The 14,339-nt window shown below is 53.0% G+C and overlaps 7 protein-coding genes across 7 annotated transcripts in view; 2 read left to right on the top strand and 5 right to left on the bottom strand.

Annotated features, from left to right (window-relative positions):
- Positions 1 to 130: 130 nt before the first annotated feature.
- DACRYDRAFT_91200 (uncharacterized protein) lies at positions 131 to 361 on the bottom strand (the record flags this gene model as incomplete). The annotated part of the gene is made up of 1 exon (XM_040776999.1): positions 131 to 361. The coding sequence occupies one exon, from the start codon at positions 359 to 361 to the stop codon at positions 131 to 133; it is 231 nt and encodes a 76-aa protein (XP_040625131.1).
- A 241-nt stretch (positions 362 to 602) lies between these two features.
- On the bottom strand, positions 603 to 2,832 carry DACRYDRAFT_24701 (beta-tubulin 1 tubb1). The gene is made up of 9 exons (XM_040773802.1): positions 2,574 to 2,832; positions 2,487 to 2,502; positions 2,367 to 2,421; positions 2,248 to 2,309; positions 2,048 to 2,194; positions 1,787 to 1,995; positions 1,051 to 1,734; positions 921 to 1,000; positions 603 to 871 (listed from the first exon to the last, which is right to left on the bottom strand). The coding sequence occupies exons 1-9, from the start codon at positions 2,604 to 2,606 to the stop codon at positions 817 to 819; spliced, it is 1,341 nt and encodes a 446-aa protein (XP_040625130.1). The 5' UTR covers positions 2,607 to 2,832; the 3' UTR covers positions 603 to 816.
- A 377-nt stretch (positions 2,833 to 3,209) lies between these two features.
- Positions 3,210 to 5,848, bottom strand: DACRYDRAFT_83977 (uncharacterized protein). Its single transcript, XM_040776655.1, has 5 exons — positions 5,667 to 5,848; positions 5,473 to 5,617; positions 4,932 to 5,421; positions 4,782 to 4,877; positions 3,210 to 4,732 (listed from the first exon to the last, which is right to left on the bottom strand). Exons 2-5 carry the CDS (start codon positions 5,536 to 5,538, stop codon positions 3,270 to 3,272), a joined length of 2,115 nt encoding a protein of 704 aa, XP_040625129.1. The 5' UTR covers positions 5,539 to 5,617; positions 5,667 to 5,848; the 3' UTR covers positions 3,210 to 3,269.
- A 721-nt stretch (positions 5,849 to 6,569) lies between these two features.
- On the bottom strand, positions 6,570 to 8,326 carry DACRYDRAFT_24700 (uncharacterized protein). The gene is made up of 3 exons (XM_040773801.1): positions 7,437 to 8,326; positions 7,111 to 7,386; positions 6,570 to 7,061 (listed from the first exon to the last, which is right to left on the bottom strand). The coding sequence occupies exons 1-3, from the start codon at positions 8,013 to 8,015 to the stop codon at positions 6,633 to 6,635; spliced, it is 1,284 nt and encodes a 427-aa protein (XP_040625128.1). The 5' UTR covers positions 8,016 to 8,326; the 3' UTR covers positions 6,570 to 6,632.
- A 279-nt stretch (positions 8,327 to 8,605) lies between these two features.
- Positions 8,606 to 10,254, top strand: DACRYDRAFT_24699 (transcription elongation factor). The gene is made up of 7 exons (XM_040773800.1): positions 8,606 to 8,662; positions 8,713 to 8,848; positions 8,918 to 8,977; positions 9,037 to 9,205; positions 9,264 to 9,467; positions 9,541 to 9,740; positions 9,823 to 10,254. The coding sequence occupies exons 2-7, from the start codon at positions 8,774 to 8,776 to the stop codon at positions 10,048 to 10,050; spliced, it is 936 nt and encodes a 311-aa protein (XP_040625127.1). The 5' UTR covers positions 8,606 to 8,662; positions 8,713 to 8,773; the 3' UTR covers positions 10,051 to 10,254.
- A 1,145-nt stretch (positions 10,255 to 11,399) lies between these two features.
- DACRYDRAFT_18278 (uncharacterized protein) lies at positions 11,400 to 12,600 on the bottom strand (the record flags this gene model as incomplete). The annotated part of the gene is made up of 4 exons (XM_040771350.1): positions 11,400 to 11,776; positions 12,063 to 12,092; positions 12,151 to 12,163; positions 12,337 to 12,600. The coding sequence occupies 4 exons, from the start codon at positions 12,598 to 12,600 to the stop codon at positions 11,400 to 11,402; spliced, it is 684 nt and encodes a 227-aa protein (XP_040625126.1).
- A 681-nt stretch (positions 12,601 to 13,281) lies between these two features.
- Positions 13,282 to 14,339, top strand: part of DACRYDRAFT_91195 (uncharacterized protein) — a gene marked incomplete at both ends in the record, with an annotated part of 1,481 nt that continues 423 nt past the window's right edge. Inside the window, 4 exons of the mRNA XM_040776998.1 lie at positions 13,282 to 13,384; positions 13,407 to 13,631; positions 13,657 to 13,714; positions 13,735 to 13,945. Of these exons, the coding sequence (XP_040625125.1) occupies positions 13,282 to 13,384; positions 13,407 to 13,631; positions 13,657 to 13,714; positions 13,735 to 13,945 (597 nt within the window). The remainder of the gene's footprint in view (positions 13,385 to 13,406; positions 13,632 to 13,656; positions 13,715 to 13,734; positions 13,946 to 14,339) is intronic.

Here is a 14,339-nt window from a genome sequence, read left to right as displayed (position 1 = left end):
GCAGTGTCAGTGTATTTATGGATGGTCCAGCCGAAACTGAGAGCCGGGCAGAACATATATCAAACTTTGCGTCCTGTTTTCTTCCACTGTCCACCTTCGACAGACCGATCGACTTTGCGAGTGAGAAACTTCAGCCTCGCGGCCGTCTGTCCCGAACGAGCACACAGATTAACCGAATAAGGTAGTCACAACATTGTCCTTCGCGGTGGTCCGAGTGTTCTGTGTCAGGATCGGCCAAAATTGCATTGGGGAGGGGTCTCTGTTGAGCCGCTCCTCCGTCGGACCGATTGGAAGGCTCAATCATCGTAGGAACACTGTTGGATGAAGAATTGCGCCGCTGAACATATGTGCTGCGGGCCATTTGGGGACATGGGACGAGAATAGGTGCTGGAAGGCGCCACAACCCTCGGAGAGATACACGGACAGAGCCAGTCCTTGCCGGAGACACTCGAAATAGTCGTCCGACATGTGGGTTGAAGGCAAGAGGCCACAATTTTAGATAACCACGTTTCATTCGCGAAGCATCGCGTCACATGCTTGAACTTCTTCCCTTTTCATGGTGTCCGCGGCATTCTGAGAAACGGGACTGCGTTCTCGGCTCCGTAAGGAATAGAGTTTGGATAGTTGTACGAGAGAAGAAAGGCAGCGTAAATTATCAGAAACGTTTCATACGGAGCTCGCTACTGACCCAAATAAGAGCCGTTTGAGAGGAAGACCATGAGCGTATCTAGGAGAGTGAGCAAGAACAAAAGCAGATGTATCGCCGATCCTTGTCACATGTCCTTCGGGTATAGAAGACATTTACTCGAAAGACCTTTACTCAGCGTCATCCAGAGGCGCCTCCTCTTCGTACTCCGCATCATCCTCAACCCTTTAGGCAATCGTCAGTATCGGGCCGCACCGGGAGACATAGTACCCACGTGGCATCCTGGTATTGTTGATACTCCGCAACGAGATCTTGCATGTTGCTCTCTGCCTCGGTGAACTCCATCTCGTCCATCTATGGATTGATCAGCACACACACGTGGCTTTCCAGGAACGGGGACTTACACCCTCCTGGGTGTACCAGTGCAAGAACGCCTTCTTCTTGAACATTGCGGAGAACTGGTCGGAAACACGCTTGAAGAGCTCCTGAATAGCGGTGGAGTTCCCAATGAATGTGACGGACATCTTGTAGTTCTTAGGCGGGATGTCGCACTGAGCGGCCAGCACATTGTTGGGGATCCACTCGACGAAGTAGGCCGAGTTCTTGTTCTGTACATTCTGCATTTGTTCCTCGATCTCCTTCATGGAGACCTTGCCACGGAAGATGGCAGCGACAGTCAAATAACGACCGTGCCTGGGGTCGGAAGCCGCCATCATGTTCTTGGCATCGAACATCTGCTGTGTGAGCTCAGGAACGGTGACAGCACGGAACTGCTGGCTTCCCCGGGCAGTGAGGGGAGCGAAGCCAACCATGAAGAAGTGGAGACGAGGGAACGGAACCAGATTGACAGCCATCTTCCGCAGATCAGAGTTAAGCTGACCTGGGAAGCGGAGGCAAGTGGTGATGCCGGACATCACAATAGACACGAGGTGGTTGAGGTCACCGTAAGTCGGGGTGGTGAGCTTCAGTGTCCTGAAGCAAATCTCGTACAGGGCCTCGTTGTCAATGCAGAAGGTTTCGTCAGAGTTCTCCACAAGCTGATGTACGGACAGTGTAGCGTTGTACGGCTCAACGACAGTATCGGACACCTGTCGAGGGTGGGCTAATGAATGGATTGTAGGTTGTCGAAGGAAAACTGACCTTGGGAGAGGGAACGACGGAGAAAGTGCACATCATGCGGTCGGGGTACTCCTCACGGATCTTGGAGATAAGGAGAGTACCCATACCAGCACCGGTACCGCCACCAAGCGAATGGGTGATTTGGAACCCTTGCAGGCAGTCGCAGCCCTCAGCTTCCTTGCGGACAACATCGAGAACGGAATCAACAAGCTCAGCACCTTCAGTGTAATCTGAGACCAAGAGTCAACAAACCGTCGTCTGGTCATAAGAACAGATACTCACGGCCCTTCGCCCAGTTGTTACCTGCACCACTCTGACCGAAGACAAAGTTATCAGGACGGAACAGGGCACCGTAGGGACCGGAGCGGATGGCATCCATGGTTCCGGGCTCGAGATCCACAAGTACAGCGCGGGGAACGTACTTGTTTCCTGTAGCACCACTCATTAGCTGCGATATCGACCAGGAGCACTAATATCCGTACCGCCGGCCTCGTTGTAGTAGACGCTGATACGCTCGAGCTGCATATCCTCCTTTCCCTTGTATCTACGTCCGCCAAAGGGCGTTGGCGGGGACTCATAACTGATGTAAGAAGATACTCACGAGCCATCCTTGTCAATGCCATGTTCCTCAGAGACGACCTCCCAGAACTTGGCACCTAGGAAAAACGCGTCGATATGAGTGCCCAGAAGGTCAGTCAGGTGGAGGAAAAACACGGCATACCAATTTGGTTACCACACTACCGGGATGTACAGGGAAACCAAGAAGCGGTCAGCAAGCATACATGAAACTGCATAGAAGCAGACGCACCTGGCCGGTTTGGAGATGAACGATTTCCCTCATACTACAAAAGGTAAAGGCACGTCAGTATATGCGTGTAGTCGCAGAACATGGCGCTGGAAAGACCGCAAACGGCGCCATATTGACATGAGGCATAGTTCTGCTCCATCTCGGATGACCAGGACAGACGAAAAATACGCGTCGAATCAATATATGCGCCTCAAATCGCCCATCCAGAGTGTAGAATGTGAAAGGGCACGCACTTGAATAGTTTGAGAGAGGGGCAAGAATGAAAAGACTGTGGTGATGGATGAGGGGCAGACAACGAGCCGGGGAGGAAGGGTCGCACAGAAAGGTCGACGGACGCAGAACGTGGACGCGCTTCGCCGGTTGCACGGACCACTAGAGTCGCGTCTTCCTTGCCCCAACAGATACCGGCCACGCGTCTGCCTCACCGTTCGTTCACGTCAACTGAACCCTCATCAATACAAATAAAGTTTTTATTGCTAAAGGAGACAATAAGGCGGCTTGTGTCTATTCTCAAGCGCATATATGGTCTTTTTGTTGACTATGTATGGACGCGTACCATGGTCGCGTGTCACGTTAAAAGCTTGTTCTGAGACACACCGATTACGCGTCAAAACATCTTATTGTTGTCTATTACTGATACAAATGCTCTATCATCTTCTCCCATAAAACACAGCAACACAGGATACAGGCAAACGCTCACTCACCCTCACCACCAATTCTAGCAGGGAATAGATGTCTCACGTGACCGGGTATGAGCTCCGGTTTGAGAGGAGCCAGCTCAGCCAGGGGAACATGCCTGGTCATGGTGAGCAAGTTGAGCCTGAGCTTCCTCATCTCAGGGTCTTCGTCGCTCGCGTTGTCCACTTTCTCTCCATCTTCTGAACCAGCCACAGCGTCGACCGCGGTCCCGTCCGACGTTTGGGTGGAGGATGTGGATGGCGCAGGGTGAACTGCCTGTGACAACCGGAGGATCGATTCTGCAGCCTTGGCAAGCCCATAGTTGATGTACGCTGGAGAGGCCGGCGAGAGTGTGGCACCATTCGCCGCGGCTATAGGTGTTGATGTGTTCGTCTCCTCGGCCGCTGGGGCCTTCTTACTTCGTTCGGTCCACTCATCATCCTTATAGAAGAACTCGTCCGGTGCCCGGAGCACAGCTCCCATATCCAGCTGATCTCCGACGACACTGTTAAGCTCCGACAGTCGGCCTTCTGCTTCGGGCACTAGGTTGACTGAATTTTCGAGGTGTTTGCCGAGCTGTGGAAGGTGCCGAGGAAGAGGGAGGTCTGGATCTTCTATCGCCTCCCCGATGCGGTCAAGAATCTCGTGTAGACCGCTAGTAAGGGGGTCGATCACTAGGTCGGAAACGTATTCTGGCAATGGTGTAGGCAAAACAACGCTTTCATCGACCTGCTCGATGCGTCTCCGCTTTGAGGGTCGCTCCTGGGCATCATCCATGTCGATATCCTCTTCAATCTTGACCCGCGAGTCACCAGTGGTTTCTTCATTGCCCTCCTGAGCGTACTTCATCGCCTTGTCGACAAACGAGGCCACGCTTTGCACGTAAGCAATGCCTTCGGGCCCGCCATAGACAACATCTCTGAGCCAAGCCTCTCCACCGAATGCAGCCTTCTCCAGCTCCTTCTGGCGCTCGTCACTTGGCTTGGCATCAGCCTTCCTTTTCCCTGTTCGGAGGCGCTCAGCAGCCTTCCGGATGTCCTCGCGGATCTTCATGTGGAGTTTCGATTCATCGGAGTACCAAGTGTTGTCACCAATAGACCACTTCATGGGTAGCGTGCCGAAACTACCCCAATCTGTCGGTGCGGGGTCACGAGCTTCGAGTTCTTTGGCTTGGCTGTCTCGTTCGGCCTGCTTGCGCATTTCCTCCTCTTCTCGTGCAACATAGCTTCGGTAGCTGTTCATTCCCGGTCGTTGGACGGTCCAGTGAACACCTTCGTCCTCGACAGGCGCGTTTTCAGCAGCCGTCCGCATGGAGATGATAGTTGGAGGAACAGAAACGGGTGCATATACGCTAGGATAGGCAGGCGTTTCATATTTTTGCTTCGGCAAGTTACCTGTGGAAGCGGCGGGGACGAGGTCTAGCTCAGGCAAGCCGAAGCGCTCTGGTAGGAACACAGAGAGGAAGGAGAACGGATCTTCCACTACATTTGCATAAGACGCGATATCGAGAACTTTGAATATAACACATACTCTCCGCGTAGTCGATGCTACCGTCGGGCGCAATAGGGCGCTTCAACGGGTGTCGTTCCAGCTTTATTCGTTCCTTTTTTGTAAGAGTTTTCCTTCCTATGAACAACACATAATCAACACAAACATTCTCGCCTTGAATGACATACGCACCCATGATCTCAAACTCGAGCATTAATCCTGCGAAGTCGCTCCCACGGGGGAAAGCCCCAATCCCCGTTTCAGGTCCAGGTATCTTCCACAGCTCATCAAGACTTTTCGGTGCCCCTCTCGGTCTGTACCCGCCTCTTCGCTTTCCTAGCCGCATCTGAGTTGCGCCTCCTCCAGGTGTCGGGGCAGCAGAAACTGAGCGGCTGCCGCGCTCCATGGACTCGGCGCGCATCCCATCCTCTCCTTCACCGTCGCTCTCCACCTTGATAAGATCGTCCTGATGGCGGAGTTCGTATTCTGCTTGGGCAGCTACTGCCGATGCAGCCTGCGTCTCTGCAAGAGCTTGTGCTTGTAGCTCCGCCTCGGTCAACTTCTGCTGCGCTTTGTTGATGGCGTCTAGACCATACTTTTCGAGCTTGGCAGCCTCGGAATGAAAGATAGTGGAAGGTGGATTGAACGTTTTCGCGTTGGTTGTGACCAGGAGAAAGTCCTCCTAGTAAAGGTATCAGCCTGCTGATTGACACTCCATGATCAGGAGTCGCACCCTAAACTCGTCTATCGATCTATACCGTCCTTTGTCCACCTTTTGCCCCATCGTTCCAAGATCCATAGGATGCTTGATGACACTCCGGTATCCCGGTACCTCTTTCTCATCCACCGGTTGTAAGAAGAATGCATAATTATCGCGTCTTGTCAATATGATCAGTGACAACAAATCACCGCGAACCAGCGACATACTTTCGAAGCTGCTGTATCAATCGCTGCAGTGATCCTTCTAGCGTCCTCCCCTTCTTAGCAAGAGGGCTCTCTACCGCACTGGCAGACCTCGTTCCCGCTCTCGTCCTCGATCCAGAAGCCGAAGCCGGAGTGCCGGGTAGACTGGCCGTCTTACCCGATCCATTCCAGCCTCCGATAGTGATATGTAGTTTTTTAGCAGGGTTGGAAACAGGAGTTGAAGGAGCGCTACTAGCCCAACTGCTGCTACCGCTGCTTCCAGGTACGCTCCCACCTGCGCCTAGAGGGGCAGTCTGCTTCAGTTGGCTCAGCCGTCTGTTCATCGGCGCCTGGCTTGCAATGGGACCGTGCGTGTGCATGGGACGGGTTTGCTTCCGATGAGAGGCAGAAGACAGTCGGACCCAACCTGGGTCCCGGAATAATTCAACTCCGGACAGACAGTATCTTGCCTTAAGCTTTCCATGATGGGAGGAATTACCTCTACCTTTGGGATTCACCGTATGCAATGGTATACGATTAGACATCATTTTCGTCCAGTACTACATATTGACTGGATTACCTTGTTACCACCATTGGACGTCAAACGTCATTGTTCGCCGTCGATCACGTGTTATTTCCTCAACACCAAGTCAACACAAGTGGCAATCGCCCCTTCGCTCCATACTCAAGCATCTCCAGTTCACAAATCCAAATGTCAACGAAGCAACGGCTATCCTGAGTCGATATGAATAGCAAAGTCGAGATCTGACGACAGCTCAAAAGGGGCACTTCATCCCTTCAAGAATTCCCTTCCAGATATATCCAATAGCTCTAAAGTACAACAAAAACACATTGCAGCGTAGCGTATTTATAATAAGGGGTATATAAGTCGTCAGATTCTCATTTACTTGAGTTCCCTTTTTTTCTCGTTCGTCGAGTTCGTAATTCAGATTCCGAGATTTTCGTACTTCCAAGCTCCCGGCATCCCCTTCACCTGCTGATCAGTTCCCGATCCAAGAGCATAGTCCAACACGTCACGAAATACAGGACAAACAGCGGGATCCCACTCTGCCTCACCACTTTGGCCCAATCCATCTTCCTCTTCCCAAGCCAATAATCCAGGCCCAAAGGGACGGCGAACCATCGTCTGCTCTCGCGCTCGTCCTTGCTCGCCAGGCGGATGTTGGACGTGACCCAGATCTGCACGCTGTGCGATATGGACGTCGTGGTGCCTATTACGACCCAGGCTGTGAGTGGGCGGGAGGGGCCGAAGACCTGGATTGTAAGATGGGTGGAGGACCAGCAGATTGCTTGAAGGGAGAGTTGCCGGATAAGGGTGGGGAAGAGGGAATAGTATGTTAGCCAACGGCGGAGGAGGCCTGAGGCTAGGAGGTAGCACCATACGCCTGTGGCGATGCTCTGCCCAAGAAGGGGTTAACTAATGTTAAGGATGTGGGCTTGGACGCACCCAGCAGGAAACAATCGCATGGTCCATCCCTCCCATGCCGACGATATCTTCCCCCTCTCTTCCCGGTGAAACCGGGCCAAACCTAAACACCCCATTCTCGCTAAAAGGGCCCCACCGCCAAGGGATCTTGTACGCGAGATAGAGGTGCCAGCAGGTGCCCAGCACGGCGGGAACGATGGATAGGCCGCGACAGAAGAACATGAATAGGGGGACTAGGCGTGCTAGGGGCGGTCGGTCGGAGCGCGGTTTAGGTGGAGGGATGCGCGCCGTCGGGAGCTAGAGAACGTCAGTTGTACTCGTACTCAGGGTGAGCGGGGCGTGCGCACCGGTTCGGTCTCGGTCTCGGTGTCGCTTCGGACTGTTTTGGCACGTCGATTACGCCCCCGATTCAGCAGACGCAGGTTGACGTCTTCCAGCGTAACCCTCCACGCCTCTTTCCGTCCTGGAATAGCTGTGCCCCTCCCTATATCCAGTCCATGCACCGGGGGGAGGATGGGTACCGAAGGTCCGGCATGTCCGTCCAGAGTGGTGAACGCGGGGTCGGCACGGGAGTAGGCAGGAGGTTGGGGAGGGTAGGAGAGCCCCGAGAGAGTAGGCATGTCCGTTAGGCTCTTAGCGCGGGAAAAGGGAGCGGCGGGAGGGAAGAGGAGTGCCCGTCTTGCTTCTGTTTCTGTCTCTTCACCTTCGCCCTCTGTTTCCCGACCTCGCACTGTCTCCGCGTCCGTCTCGGTATCGTCTTCTTCCTCACCCTCCGGACGGGGATCGTACCCCACTGGGAGGGAAATCGAGGAAATGTCGTGCGGCACTACGGGCGAAGTGCCAAAGTACTGTGACAAACTCGTATGACTCTTGCTCCTCGGTCGGTTCCCGATCGCCTCGCCGTCTCCCCCCGCACCCGCGCCCATACCCCCACCCCCACCTGCACCACCTCCCGAACCGCTCCCCTCAGCACCGCTGTAAGATACCGAACGGGAGGGCGAGCTATTCCTCGAGCTCCAAGCAGACCTTGCCTTGCGCCTCGGCTGAGGGTGAGGATACGAGCAGTGTCTCGCATGTCCCTGGGGTAGTGCCGACGTTGACTGTTGGGGAGAAGCAGAAGGGGAAACGATAGGCGATATAGCAAGTGTATGAAGACGAGGTCGTTTAGGACTTGTACTGTCCATGAGTGCGAGGAGGGCTATACCGAGCGCATCGGCTGTCGGGTCCTGTGTTTCCGAGGGGGTGCTGCTCGCTGAATCGGGGGAAGATGGTTGATTTCCCAGTTGAGAGAGGAGGAGGGGATGAGCAGAAGGAGAAGCATCTTGTTCTGAGAATGAGAGCGTGTGCATCCTGTCCAGCAGATCACCTGGTGCAAACAATGTAAACTCCCTTTCAATGTGCGTAATGCCACGCCTTCCCTCAGGGTCTCATTGCTCCCGCTATTGCTCCCGCTAGTGGCGCTGCTTCCAGTCATGCTTCCTTCGCTGGCCATCCTCTGTGCGTCGCCGTTCAGAGTATCGTCGAAGAGAGGATAAATTCAGGTCACACGAGCTAACGAAAGGTATACTCTAAGGTAAGGTCCATCTCTCCCGCGTGAAAGAAAGACCGAAATATCCCACCAAGTTCCTTCCAATCACAATTCCCGCACCCCTCCAACAGAGACGTTACGTAGTACTAGTGCGTCATGTCGTCCGACCGCATCGAGTTCAAACGTCTGGTAAAAGACGTCGTTGAGTCGTCCAAAGGGCCCAAACACAGCGTGCGCCCCCTATCCACATTTTCATAGTCGGGAGGGGTACTCACGTGCGTTGCGTTTCTTCATGTGTAGGATACAGTTGGATTGCTCCAGAAGTTGAGGGGGCATGGAGTGACTGAGGATTTGCTCAAGGTGCGTTTCCCCCCCCCCCTCCCTTATCGTATTAGAGAGGAGCTCACCGACTTGTGTAGGAGACGAAAGCCGGGTTGGCGGTTGGCAAGCTCCGCTCGCACGCGAATGCCCAAGTTGCAGAAACGGCAAAGGAAGTCGTCAGGCGCTGGAAAGCAGAAGTCGAAGGCCAAAAAAGTGAGAAAAAGGCGGGCAGTTCCTCTCCTTCAGGAGGGGCGAAGAAGGTTAATCGTACGTCCTCCCCCTGCCCCAAGTGCAACCCCCGACCCTCGCTGAGCACAGAGCACAGCGAAACCGATCCAAACTTCCGTCCCTGGGTCCACATCCTCCAAGTCCCCCGCTCCTGCTACCGCAGGCCCACACACACCTCTCTCCCCCTCCCTTGTTCGGACGACAGCGACCGACGGTGTGAAGCTAAACGACTCTGGAGATGAGAAACGCGATACGTGTATGCGGTTGTTATATGACGCTCTGGCGAGTGATAGTACTGCGCGTGAGTGCCCCTCGCCCAACCTCTTCTACTACTGTTACTGTACTGGATGTACCGCGGCTGACCTGCCTGGCAGCATCAGACCAAATCGCCAAGATCGCACGTAAGATCGAGGAGCAAGTCCTTTCTCTCAACAAAAACAACTCGGGCAACCCATACCGGACAAAGATCCGCTCTCTGTACCTCAACTTGAAGGAGAAGTCTAACCCTGGGCTGAGGGAGGCCGTCGTCAGTGGAGAACTGAGCGTGCCTAGGCTGTGTACTATGAGTGTGCAGGTGCGTCCCCCTCCCCGTCCCTGTCCCCCTCCAACTTGGAAATGGGAATGGGAAGTGGCACGAAACGCTAACCAAACCCCAGGAAATGGCCTCCGAAGAAAGACAAGCCGAATCCAAGCGTATCGAAGAACAAAACCTATTCAAAGCAAAGGGTGCCGAAGAAGCAGGCGCAGAAACAGACGCATTCAAGTGCTTCCGCTGTGGCCTGCGCAAGACGCGCTACACACAGGCGCAGACGAGGAGTGCGGACGAACCGATGACGACGTTTGTCACTTGTGTGAATTGTGGTAATCGGTGGAAGTTCTCTTAGGCACCCCGCTCGGGGGGGGGGAGTTGAGCAGAGGCGGGGGCGTTGAGCGGATGGCGAGGGCGAATGCGAATGCGATACATATTCATTCATATGGTACGGGCATGGAAAGAGCTGTACGCGTTTTGGTAGTCTTTGGTAGTCTCTTGGGCAGTAGGTCAGTGGGTTTTGACCTCTGAGTGTAGTGGACGTTCGAGCAGAAGCAGAAGCAGTATTCATACTTCCTTTCTCCTTTCTCTCCTTTCTCAGTGTATTGCGTCACGTGCGGTTGGCTGGTCGATATCTTCAATTCTGACCTTTTCACGGGCGCTGTCAATAACTGAGATTACAACAATAGCGTTTCCTTGCACTATAGGTACAACATAACCTCGGTGTCAAGTAATGCGAAACAGCCGGTCCACGCTAGAATTTGCTAAAGTGGGTGTGGCTAGTATTATTCTGCAACACGATTCTTTACAAGGTAACAACTGCGCCTAGCTCCTAGCTCCTACAGTGCTCTAGCTCCTAGCAAGAAGCACATGTACAGGCAAAGTCCTTGCTCAACAACCCATTCCACGAACGAGCATTCATGGACCCCCTCCTAAGCTCCTGTGAGACGCTGCTGACTAAGCACTCTGGCCATCCGCTACCGCGCAAGGTTCGGGCCCATCAGTTCAGGAAGGAGATATGAAGCGTTCACCGCGTTTTGGACCAAATTTTGAAGTGGGTAGCAGAGCCAAGTAGGGGGGTCATGTGTTGTGCTGTGACCATGTCTTAACACAAGGGTCTTTTGCTGTAGCTTGCACAGGTCCCATTTGTGTAGCTGTTTTACTTTCCCTATAGCTAGTAATGAGATACAGTACTAAATCTAGCAAATTGGCATTGTGTTGACTTATGCTAGCACTTGGAATGGTTCCCAGTGCAAGCGTGCTAGCACATTCTGGCAAAGGGCTACTGGGCTGCTGATTTGAAAGGCTGATCAGCCCAATTTCAGTAATGCAGGTGTGATGGCTGAGTTGCCATCACACATATAATTACATTGACAGGATTCACTAATCATCTACAGGCTAGTGGAGAGGGAGGTAAAGCATGCAAGGATGGACAGCAGATGGCAAGACAGTCTCAGAATGAAAATGCAGGAAAAAAAAAGAAAAAAGGGATGCCTGTTCAGCCCTGCTATGTCTGTGAGGTGGGAAAGAAGGAGGGGAACAACATCAAGGGGTGTGAGAAATTCAAGTTGAGCTGCGAAGCAGCCCAGCTAATACCTGAATGAAGGTCAGCGAGCTTGAGAGAAGGGGTGGGGAACTCACTGATCCAAATTAAAAAAAAACAGCCCTTTGGGGACTGTACTTCTTGACAATATCCTTGAGGATTCATCCCCCCTCCTTGACACTCATCCAGGCTAGGAGGAGGCTGTCAAGCAGGCCATGTTTGACCTTCTTGTGCTTGAAGGCAAAGCACACCCTGGCCCCCAAGACCTTCTGCTTGAAGGTCTTCTGCAGTTGTTCTCCCATATCCTCCTTGAATGTCCTCCCAGCATTTGCCTTGTACTTGGCATCAATAAGGGCCTTGCACATGATGCACAGGCCTTCCCTCTCCTCAGCAGAGAGCCTGGCCTTCTTCTGGGCAGCCTTGACTTGTCCGGCGTACTCCCCAACCTGGCCCACCTGCACTCTCTTGGCCTCAAACTCTGCGTCTGTACCATAGCAAAGGTCAATTTGGGTCTCCCTCTCCTTCTTCAACTCCTTGTCTGTGGGGAGGGAGCGGCCTCAAACTCCACATCTGTAGCATAGCAAAGGTCGATTTGGGTCTCCCTCTCCTTCTTCAACTCCTCATCTGTGGGGAGGGAGAGGGAGCAGATGTGCAAGGGAGGCAGGGCAAGAAACATGGGGTGGGAGGGGTGGCTGATCTGGGATTGTTCCTGGACAACCATCAGTTTGATGTATGCAGGTGCGAAAGCCTGTTCAGCAACATCCCCTGCATTATGGACCAGCCATAGAGGCCGGTCAGTTGCAGGGGATGGCTGAACCACTTACCAAAGGCACTGTTGCCTCTTCTCTTGCAGTCTGCAAGGGTGGTCAGTGAGGAATGGGTGCAGTGTGGTGTCTTTTGGGGACATCACACCTGCATTACTGAACTACCCACAAGGGGTAGCTGTATGCAGTGCAATGTCACCCTACTCACCTCCTAGTCCTCCTGATCTGCCTCATCCCCTTCCTGTGCCTCCTCTGCTCCTAGGGCATGCAGAGCATTGTCCAGGAGGACACACAGATCATTGCCCCTGAGGAGAGCACACTCTGCCAACCTCACCCATATCTTGTCCTCATCTGGAGGGTTGGCCATGCCCAATGCCTCCAGATCCCCCCTATCAACAATCTCCGTGCGGATGTTGGCCACACAATTCTTCCCCTTCTCTTTTTTCTTGGCCAACACAGCCAGTGCACTGCTGCCTTCAGAGCTCATGCTCTCCTTGCTGACCAGGGCACATTTGCAGTAGAACTTCAGGCTGGCTGTGCTTGTTTCAAAGATTTGCTGGAGGAGCTGGAAGCTATTGTTACCATCAGTGTTGCTCATGGTGGTAGATGGGAAGAGAGAGAGGATCAGGGATGTACAACTGGGGATATCTGCGGAGGCAGACAGGGGTTGCCACCCATTCAGATTTGCATGCATGCTTCTGCCCCTATCTGGGAGTGCAGAAGTACAGAGGCCATGCATAATGGTGCCCTTAGCATGCACTACATACCTTTGATGCACAGCCATTGCACCTGCATCTTCAGTAATGCAGGTGCAATGCCCAAACACAAGGTGAACTTGTGTTTTACAGTAGGTGGTTTGGTTGGTGCCTATTGTCATGACATGAGTTTAGCTGGGTTGGGGGTTACTGTTGGCCACCAAGTAGCCAGTAGTCCGAGATGAATTCAAGTGAGTCATAGAGAGTACAGCTGGTCCGCAATAAGTGTCCAGAAATGCTCAAGGAGTAGTTTGAACCAGACAAACTATCAATAATTGGCCAACACCCTGACATTTGGATTGGACTTAAGAAGAGAGTTTCAGCTGCCTCAGACTGGGCTTCTGCCTCCATGCTCATTGTCTGATCCCCCCTGAGCTCATTGCCTCCTACCTTTCTTTGCCAACATCAACCTTCTACCAATAACACATCATACTGACAAACAACCTTAAGCAAGTGTTGTGTTATTGGATTGTTTAGGCTCTGTACTAACCTCTTACTACAGGTCCAATTATCCACTATTGACTATGACAGAGAGTCATATGGGGTGTCTGAGCCCAGCGTTGCTCATTCAGGTGGCTTACACCAAGCAGAAGGGGCTTGATGAGCAGTACAGGCTGCCTTTGAAATGTTTGTACTGACACAATACTAGGTTTTGGTGTGATGCTTCTGGCCTGGAGACAGCAGCACCCTGAGCTAGCATCCAGCAGGGTAGCTCAGGGTGCTTGTGCTCATGTTGACAGACTCAGACATCACACCTGCATTACTCAAGCTGCCCTCCCTCATCAGGAGAGCCTGACACCTGACTCTGGTGTTCCCATTAAGTCGACTGCATACACCCAGGACCTCATGGAACCTGTCAGCATCCCAGTCACCAGTCACCATCACTGTGGCACTCCAAGCACCTGCTGATCATGTGGACTCCAGACATTGCACCTGCATTACTGAAGATTCAAAGCTGTCTCCTCACCTCTGGGGAGCGCTGGAGCCTGCCTGAGGGGCTCCCAATCCAATTCTACACTGGCCTACTCAGCCAGCAATGGTTATGTTTCCCCTCCAAATTCCCCCCAGACTGCCATCTCCCATTCCAACCACACAGCAGCTGCTGTGCCAGGATCCCTTGTGATGATGGCCTCCACTGAGTGCCCAGCTCATGCACCCAGCCTTGGCACCATTTGCAGATCAGGTACTGTTGTCAGGGCACCAGCTCATTGCTTGGTCAAGAGACATGACTAAGCCTTTATGACATGGAAGTGGCTGGTATACCTTGGCATGTGCTGGAACCTGCTGGAAGGATTGGATGGTCAGGTGACCTGCTGTGCATGGCTGTGCATGACCTCATATGACCTGATCACCTGACTAGGCTGAGTAAGCAAGATGTTCTAGCAGGTTCCACCACAGAGGTATAAATATAAGGCCTACTCTGCCTGGGGACTGTCTCTTCAGACTTGGTCTCTTAGGATCATCCACAGGTACCTATACTGTAGATAGGTCTTAGTCATCAGGTCTACTCCACTTCCTTGTTGCCTGCTTAGACTCTTGGCACTCTTAGGTGAGCAGACTTAGTCAGCCTGTGTTGCCCTAA

This window comes from Dacryopinax primogenitus, assembly GCF_000292625.1.
Source record: "Dacryopinax primogenitus strain DJM-731 SS1 chromosome Unknown DACRYscaffold_20, whole genome shotgun sequence".
NCBI classification, from domain to species: domain Eukaryota; kingdom Fungi; phylum Basidiomycota; class Dacrymycetes; order Dacrymycetales; family Dacrymycetaceae; genus Dacryopinax; species Dacryopinax primogenitus.
The sequence above is the reverse complement of the archived record's forward strand: the minus strand, read 5'-3'. Positions and strand labels throughout refer to the sequence as shown.

What these genes read in the sequence shown, in the direction of transcription:
- DACRYDRAFT_24701 (XM_040773802.1), bottom strand. Translation starts at nt 2,606, where the DNA reads ATGAGGGAAATCGTTCATCTCCAAACCGGCCAG. An exon ending in GGCATTGACAAGGATGGCTC is followed by an intron (nt 2,310 to 2,366) that starts GTGAGTATCTTC and finishes TGGCGGACGTAG; the next exon opens with ATACAAGGGAAAGGAGGATA. An exon ending in TAACAACTGGGCGAAGGGCC is followed by an intron (nt 1,996 to 2,047) that starts GTGAGTATCTGT and finishes TCTTGGTCTCAG; the next exon opens with ATTACACTGAAGGTGCTGAG.
- DACRYDRAFT_83977 (XM_040776655.1), bottom strand. Translation starts at nt 5,538, where the DNA reads ATGGATCTTGGAACGATGGGGCAAAAGGTGGACAAAGGACGGTATAGA. An exon ending in GATCGATAGACGAGTTTAGG is followed by an intron (nt 5,422 to 5,472) that starts GTGCGACTCCTG and finishes TACCTTTACTAG; the next exon opens with GAGGACTTTCTCCTGGTCAC. An exon ending in GCTCGAGTTTGAGATCATGG is followed by an intron (nt 4,878 to 4,931) that starts GTGCGTATGTCA and finishes TGTTGTTCATAG; the next exon opens with GAAGGAAAACTCTTACAAAA.
- DACRYDRAFT_24700 (XM_040773801.1), bottom strand. Translation starts at nt 8,015, where the DNA reads ATGGGCGCGGGTGCGGGGGGAGACGGCGAGGCGATCGGGAACCGACCG. An exon ending in CCGAGACCGAGACCGAACCG is followed by an intron (nt 7,387 to 7,436) that starts GTGCGCACGCCC and finishes GACGTTCTCTAG; the next exon opens with CTCCCGACGGCGCGCATCCC. An exon ending in ATGCGATTGTTTCCTGCTGG is followed by an intron (nt 7,062 to 7,110) that starts GTGCGTCCAAGC and finishes CTTCTTGGGCAG; the next exon opens with AGCATCGCCACAGGCGTATG.
- DACRYDRAFT_24699 (XM_040773800.1), top strand. Translation starts at nt 8,774, where the DNA reads ATGTCGTCCGACCGCATCGAGTTCAAACGTCTGGTAAAAGACGTCGTT. An exon ending in CCAAAGGGCCCAAACACAGC is followed by an intron (nt 8,849 to 8,917) that starts GTGCGCCCCCTA and finishes CTTCATGTGTAG; the next exon opens with GATACAGTTGGATTGCTCCA. An exon ending in AGGGGCGAAGAAGGTTAATC is followed by an intron (nt 9,206 to 9,263) that starts GTACGTCCTCCC and finishes CACAGAGCACAG; the next exon opens with CGAAACCGATCCAAACTTCC.